Genomic DNA, 7,844 nt, shown 5'->3' on the forward strand with positions numbered 1-7,844 from the left:
ATTAAAAAAAATTGCAAGGCAAGGTTTGGACTGTGCATACATGTTAAGGAATTACCAAATTTATGCCGACCCAGATACCCATGCCTTATAGTGTAAACATTTCGTATAAGTATGCCAGACGCATAACTTCGTAATTCCTTAATGCGTGGAAGCTATGATGTAGATACTTTAACGGGCAAACTTTTATCCGGACTCGGCATAGACTTATGAAGGAATTATCAAAAGTTATGCCGGGACCCGCATACTTATGCCAAGTACGCGCATAAGGCATAAGTATCTTTGATGGGTAAGATAACTTTGATAATTCCTTCACAAGTTGTGATGATAGGAGAGCATAAATAAATTTAAACTGGTCTCTTGCGAATTTTTTTTAAAATTTTGATTGTGTGAGGATTCGAACCTGAAACCCATAAATTTTAGCCGAATGGCAAAATTTAAAGATTTCAAATATGAGGGGCAAAATTTAAAGACCACCCCAGAATTGCCCAAAAAGAACAAAGAAAAAATTGGTGACTTCAACTACACAAATGAATGGCGACAACATTGCAAAAGAAAAAAAAAAAAAACTATAAAGGCCCAAAGTGAATTTATTTTCGTTTTGTATTCCAAATCTAACGTCTACCAATCCACCATCTTCTTCGTCGTACCTTTTACCAGTCTGATCATCTGTGCACGTGATTGCTTGTACTTTCTGCTTCTTTCATTGTACATTAAAAGAGGCACAGGTCTGCATCAAATGGAACTAGGTCGCCCATAAAGACCGTAATTGAATTGATTTCGTCCTAAGTAACTGTAAGTGTTAAGGCGCTTTCCTTTTAGGTTTTATTCTTCTTTATATTGCTTTCGTTCTGCAAATTCAGCTCACGTGATGTGTAATTGTTTGATGTTGATATTCTGAGTTTTTGCTAAGTTACTGATTTTATGCGTTACTCTGTTTGTGAATATTTTACGATCGCTTAGAAGATTAAGAAAGTTACATCAAAGCTCCGTCAATAAATGGAAAGCATGAGTATATGTTTAGCTGAATAAATCGACCGCCAATTAAAATTACCAGTAAATTTCATTTAGATACTTGAAAACTATGGCCTGTTCCAATTGAACATAGGATAAAACGTTCCTATCAATGTGTTTGGCCTATATTTTTCCATGACTTGATATGTACCTAATTCTGTTTAATTTAAGTATCAATCCAAGTAGGAAAACTGAAGGAAATATGTAACTTGAAAAAAAAAAAATGATAAACGGGTCGAAATAGAGCTAAATGGATGTAATGGATTCACATCACGGACTCCAACTAGTTCGCAATTGAGCCTTAGTAGTTGTTGTAAACAGTGTTGTCAAAGGCGCGCTTAAGCCCTGAAGGGAGGCTCAAAATGTGTTGAGCGCTTCGCCTCGCTTTATGTTCTCTTCGTGTCATCTTCAATTCTCTAAGACATACTTTTCCTTGCCAATGAGACTCTTTTGAAGAGATGATTCTAGATAACTGATATTTCACTTTATCGTAATGCTTTTACAATTTCTTTGTTCATACATTTGTTATTCATGCTTATTATTATAAGTCTTGGACTAAATATACATATATTTGTATTTTTGCGCCATTGCGTCTTTTTTCATTAAAGCCCACACTTTATTTGCGCTTTGCGCTTAAAGCCCCAGCTGACCGTAGAGCTTTTTTGCGCTTTTCACTCTTGATAACACTGGTTGTAAAATGAAATTTTAAGATTGTGTATACCATCAGCCATATTCCCTTTATGTGGTCAGGGAGGAAGGATGTTATATTCTACTTGTTAAATTATTCGTCTGTGATGGCTGGACTGGAGGAATTGAAGAAGAAGCTTGTGCCTTTGTTTGATGCTGAGAAGGGTTTCTCCCCTGCCTCTACATCGGATCCTTTTGATTCATACTCTGTAAGTTCTTTTTATTTAATTAATATTGTTGAGAACTGAATTTATATGAGGGCTGATATTGGTTTTTGTGAAGTTATCCGATGCTGGAACTGTGAATTTGTTGAGTCAATCATATGGCGTATACAACATCAATGAGCTGGGGTTGCAAAAGTGTACTTCATGGCCCGTCGATGACACAGATCATGGTGAAAAGACATATAGATGTGCTTCCCATGAGATGAGGGTCTTTGGAGCCATAGGTAGCGGTGCCAGTAGTGTTGTTCAGAGGGCTATTCACATTCCAACTCATAGAATTATTGCCTTGAAGAAGATTAATATTTTTGAGAAGGTCTGTAAATTTTATTAATTTCCATCTTAATGTTTAACTCTACCAATCTTTGATTTCTTTCTTTTTTAATTATAAGCCCTGCAATTTTTTCATGAAGGAAGCACCTCTAATGTGTTCTTTCCTCTAATGTTTGCTTCCTTTATCCAATTTCTATTATGTCTACAAGGAAATACCCTTAGTGTGTGGAGAAAAACACTCTATTTAGGCGAGCAAACTATAACATATGCAGCCATGAAGCATCTAGGTCATAGTATCAATATGTAATCTTATGTTAAAACTTAAAAGAATTTATGTGCATGTTGATAACTGAATGTTATGTAACTATGTAATCATTTAAGCAGGGATTGGCCATAAGAAAAGGGGAAATATCCAATTTTCTATTATCTGAAATATTTCCTCCTGCGTTTTAGGAGAAAAGGCAGCAACTGCTTACTGAAATAAGGACATTGTGCGAGGCACCATGCTACCAAGGCCTTGTCGAGTTCTATGGAGCATTTTATACTCCAGATTCTGGGCAGATAAGCATTGCTCTAGAGTACATGGATGGGGGTTCTCTTGCAGATATCATAAAAGTGAGGAAGTGCATTCCAGAACCTATCCTTTCCTCAATGGTTCAAAAGCTCTTGCATGTAAGGACTGTTCTTTCTTTAGTGGTAGTCTCAGTATTGTCCTTCAGCTTTATTTATAGATACTTTCTGTTCTTTAAGGGTCTCAGTTATTTGCACGGAGTTCGGCATTTAGTTCACAGAGACATAAAGCCAGCAAATTTGCTTGTCAATCTCAAGGGGGAGCCCAAAATAACTGATTTTGGCATTAGTGCTGGCTTAGAAAGCTCAATTGCTATGGTTAGTTAACAGAGGTTATATCAATATCACTTATCTTTCTGCTGGAAATGGATAATGAATCTTCAAGTTTATCTTATTTCAGATTCATTTTATCTTATTTCAGATTCATTCTTCTAATTTATTCTGTTATCCAGTGTGCTACTTTTGTTGGAACAGTAACTTACATGTCGCCGGAACGAATACGGAATGAGAATTACTCTTACCCAGCTGACATTTGGAGTCTTGGGCTTGCACTGTTTGAGTGTGGTACAGGTGAATTTCCGTATACAGCTAATGAAGGGCCTGTCAATCTCATGTTGCAGGTCAGTCTTCCCCTGCTTCCTTTCTTACTTTTTTGTTCTTCATTATTTTAACAGGATATGTAACTTAACCCACCCACCCAGAAAAGACCAATTATATAGTATGCAAGTCTTGAGTTCAAACTCTCATAAAATTTGCATGAATTGTTAGGGGACTTGTTTTGCATGGCAAAGTTCCTCTATTCATCTTTCCATAGATAAGCCTTAAACTTGTTGTAGACCATTAGGTCAGAAACCATCTCAGGTATAAGCCGACATCTAAAAGCTGGAAGTTTCATCCTCTTTCTGTGGTGGAATAGTGGAAGTTTCATCCTCTTTCTGTGGTGGAATAGAGTGTGCCATCAGAGGATAAAAAGGAAGAGCAAATTAGACGGTTGCAGCTAGGAAGCTTACAATTTTGGATCGTGATGCTCCAGAAAATTAAGATAACATTCCTTAGAGGACACCAATGATGAAAAAGAGTCAGACTGCAAAGGAAGCAATGGCTGTAATGGGTCAAATTTTGATGGAAGAAAACAGATAATTGATGATGTATACAGGATTGGGTGATGAAAATATATTCCCTCAGAACACCAATAAAAGAGTATATATATTCCCTCAGAATATTGGAAATAAATATTAACAGGGAAATTTCGTGGAGATCAGACGAGGAACGGAGGAGGTAAAGCCACTTGAAAAGGAAAGGCAAGAAGGTGGTGAACCAAGTTAAAAGGAAATCTTGTGAAGAAAAAGAAGGCCAGCCGCAAAAGAGAATGCAAACAACAATGGTTAGATGTAACATCAACTACAATGAGAAAGGAGATAACGGGAAATCAAATTCAGGGAAAGAAATCATATTAGAATGATAGTCTTGCTATCCTTCTGTCTTTTGATTTGAGGTGACAGATACAATTTTGTTTGATGAAGAGAGACTGGACTTCGTTAGGGTGATAGTGGGTGTTTGATGCATACAGGCCGCATCCCCTGGATGCACTTCTATCAAATTATATTATCAAAAGACTTGCTGGTAATTTGATCCATTATTGTGGATGTGCATATAAGGATAGGTTAGTAAATGATTCATCAATTTTTTGGCCAATTTGGTAATGTATCAGATCTTGACAATAACATATCAAATTCTCTAAATTGAATATCACTCAGCCACTGATAGCATGTTGGGAATTTTGTCTCTTTTCTATTCAGATACAACCTAGATAAATTACACACATAAACTTGAGTCCATCATCACATCTCATCCTTGTTTTTCCAAAATTGTGATGGCAGATCCTAGATGATCCATCTCCTTCACTGTCAAAGCACAATTTTTCACCAGAATTCTGCTCATTCGTTGATGCTTGCCTCAAAAAAAATCCTGATGACAGGCCGACAGCAGAGCAGGTCAGTGCACAGTTTTTACGAGGAAATAAATCACAAGAAGGGGTGGATGTTTTACACATTCTAAATAGGCTATAGAGCTACGCAAGTAATATTAGTCACTTGTACCTATAGTAATGATATGATGATCACTTGTACATTTCATATGCCTATTTTGAACAAAAAAAGAAATATTATCCCTCCATTCCATTTTTTTTTATATAGTTTGACTGCGTTGAGTTTTATGAGGTAAAGTTTATTAGTATAAGTATGAAAGATACAAAGTAAAAGTGAAAATGTCTGTATGATCAGGGAATCATCACATTATTTTTTACAGTTGAATTGGTTAAATGTATCTGAATCCTCAAAAGAAGTAAGAACTCTGTAAATATTGTTATTCTACCAAACCCTGTTGAACATTTGGGAGGTCCTACGGAGGGAGTGTAGTTGTGGTTCCCTTGTAGTAATACTCCCATTTGTTTTGTGAGGGAATGGGAATAATACTGCTACAATCAGTATCTCCGGTACAGCGGGATTACACTTATGAGAATAGATCTAATGACTAATCACACTACTTACATACAAGTGATGTTTCTGGCTATTTCTTGAGGAAACTTAAAATAGCAAAATGGTCTACGCTTGCAAGAATGGGTGCTCTATTTGAGCTCGATAGTACCCGGTCAATAGGTATTGCATATTTTGGTCATTGTCTTTAAGCAAGTTGTTAGGCACTGTGATTCTGCTGGAAGTAGAACCAGACTGTCAATTTTACTCAAATCAACTGGAATAATTTCAGTTTTAGTTATTAATCTGTCTACAATTCTCCTGTCAAGTGCATTGGGGTTCGGGACAATTAGGAACTGCTGGATACTATTGATTATTAGATATCTATAAAACGGTATAAATTGTTGAAAACTTGACTGGGAAAGACCTTTTCCCTATGAAACACCGCTTGTGTGATGTATATAAATGACTTTGTCTGATAAAACGAAGACCAGTGCTCCTTGATGGATTGATTGTCTAAAACTAATGTGGGTGCCTAACCGACAGGCACAAGTTTACTTTTCCTATTCCGAAGAATTACAAATGTAAATGAGCATATATTTTCATTCAACGTGGTACAACAAAGCAAGCGGTTTAACGTTATTTAATATAGTTTTCCATTGTTGGAGCTGGATGGATATTATGTAGGTGCATATATAGTCACTGAACACGGAGCTACCTATTGCATATTGCTTATCATTGTTGGAACTGGAACTGGATTTTATTTAACCTGCATGAAAAGGGCAGGTGCAGTTACTTTGATGACCATAGAGTTTTCTACGTAGACTTCTACATTCAGGACCTTCATGACATATAATAATTTAAGTTATGATATACAAGGTAGACTGGTTTAAGATTGCATGGTGGCTGAGTGTCCTCTTTAATTGCAGCTTCTTTCACATCCATTTATTACCAAGTATAGTGATTCTGCAGTGGACTTGGGTGCTTTTGTCAGAGGTATTTTTGATCCTACACAGAGGATGAAGGAGCTGGCAGATGTGAGTCTTCTACTTCATTTTACCTTTTCAGTAGCTCTAATTCCTTCTTTTAGTGAAAAGTCTAATAACTAAGATATCCTAGAGAGCATAGGCGTGCCAAAACTCTCTAGAGGACGGGATGCTAAATTCATGTTTGTTGTTTGGTGGTCAGATGCTGGCGATACATTACTATTTACTTTTTGATGGACCCTATGAATTTTGGCAGCACACCAAGACATTATATAATGAATGCTCCACTTTCAGGTATTTGACATTTGCTATGTTAAATCTACACCTGTTTGTTGCAAGGAGAAAGTTGTTTTTAGCATAGGTCTGTCTCTGTTGTTTGTATGTATATTAACGCACGTAACAAGCATACATATAAACTGACATGGATATTGTGGAAATTGAGGAATTTAAGGCTCTTAGAGTTAGCGGTTAGGTCTTACTCTGGGAATATTGTAGGATCCGAGTAATTTGAGGCTCTTTTGCGCATGCCTTGGATTGTATTTCCATGAAACTGCGCATGCAGTATTGAGCGAAGTTCTTACTCTGTTTCTCTGCGTGTGTATCAACACGATGCCCACAGCATCTATATACTCACATAGAGAGATTGTGGGATCCAAGGAATATAATGCTTTTATGCACTCAAGTATTATTAATTTTTAAAGTTCTTAGTGGTCCTCTTGACTTACATTTTTATCTCTAATCAACTTTTTAAGTTTTGGCGGGAAAGAATCCATTGGTTCCAGCAATATTTTCTCAACCTTGTCCGACATACGGAAGACATTAGCTGGTGAATGGCCTCCAGAAAAGCTTGTCCACGTTGTAGAGAAACTTCAATGTCGTGCTAATGGTCAAGACGGAGTAGCAATTCGTGTCTCTGGATCTTTTATAGTTGGGAATCAGTTCCTCATTTGTGGAGATGGTATGCAAGTTGAGGGTCTACCAAACTTAAAAGATCTCTCTATCGATATACCAAGCAAACGAATGGGGACCTTTCATGAGCAGTTTATTGTAGAGCAGGCAAACATCGGTCGTTATTTCATAATTAAGCAAGAACTTTACATTACTCAATAGAACTCTTCATGAGATCATGAATGTATTATAGTTAAGTGTTCCTATAAATGAAAACGTTGAGAATCACCTAAAAGTTCATTAGGTGTGTGCAATCTGTGCTATTAAAAGATGGCTTTTCATTTATTTTTAACCCTTTTCTGTTTTGTTAAAACCAAATTGACACAAGATGTTCAGACTGTTGCCTCTTGTGAACAATATAATTCGTGAACTACATTAAAGCATATGCTTCTCACAGTTTTCTTTTCATTGATGCAATTTTTTTTATTTTTTTTTTGGTTAAAAGTTTAAATTTTTCATTCAACCAAAAGTATCTGTACTGTACATAGGCACTAGCTCTTTGGGGACTCAGAGCTAGATCTCAAACTAACTTTAGCTATACATTCTCTACTGTGATTGCATTCAGTTACCTATAAGCAACAAAAAGACTAAGAAGGGTAAGAAACTAATTGCTCCAAGTGACTTCTCCATTTGACATGCCTTTGGCCTTCAATGTGCAGTTGTATGGTGATTGT

The 7,844-nt window shown here is 36.5% G+C and overlaps 1 protein-coding gene across 2 annotated transcripts; it reads left to right on the forward strand.

Moving 5' to 3' along the window:
* The first annotated feature begins 611 nt into the window (after positions 1-611).
* On the forward strand, positions 612-7,553 carry LOC132056116 (mitogen-activated protein kinase kinase 3). 2 transcript variants are annotated; one of them, XM_059448185.1, is made up of 10 exons: positions 614-762; positions 1,762-1,907; positions 1,981-2,235; positions 2,646-2,864; positions 2,943-3,080; positions 3,215-3,382; positions 4,643-4,756; positions 6,166-6,273; positions 6,425-6,516; positions 6,975-7,553. In XM_059448185.1, the coding sequence occupies exons 2-10, from the start codon at positions 1,806-1,808 to the stop codon at positions 7,330-7,332; spliced, it is 1,554 nt and encodes a 517-aa protein (XP_059304168.1). In that variant the 5' UTR covers positions 614-762; positions 1,762-1,805; the 3' UTR covers positions 7,333-7,553. The 2 variants fall into 2 exon arrangements, with proteins under 2 accessions (XP_059304169.1, XP_059304168.1); XM_059448186.1 differs by lacking the exon at positions 4,643-4,756 and having other exon boundaries at positions 612-762.
* The last annotated feature ends 291 nt before the right edge of the window (positions 7,554-7,844 follow it).

The sequence above is a fragment of the Lycium ferocissimum genome, chromosome 5, assembly GCF_029784015.1.
Source record: "Lycium ferocissimum isolate CSIRO_LF1 chromosome 5, AGI_CSIRO_Lferr_CH_V1, whole genome shotgun sequence".
Taxonomy (NCBI): domain Eukaryota; kingdom Viridiplantae; phylum Streptophyta; class Magnoliopsida; order Solanales; family Solanaceae; genus Lycium; species Lycium ferocissimum.

Bases quoted from the DNA above. Each gene is read 5' to 3' on its own strand.
- LOC132056116 (XM_059448185.1), top strand. From the start codon at position 1,806: ATGGCTGGACTGGAGGAATTGAAGAAGAAGCTTGTGCCTTTGTTTGAT. The intron at 3,081-3,214 runs GTTAGTTAACAG...TCTGTTATCCAG, and splicing joins TAGAAAGCTCAATTGCTATG to TGTGCTACTTTTGTTGGAAC. The intron at 6,274-6,424 runs GTGAGTCTTCTA...TTTGGTGGTCAG, and splicing joins GGATGAAGGAGCTGGCAGAT to ATGCTGGCGATACATTACTA.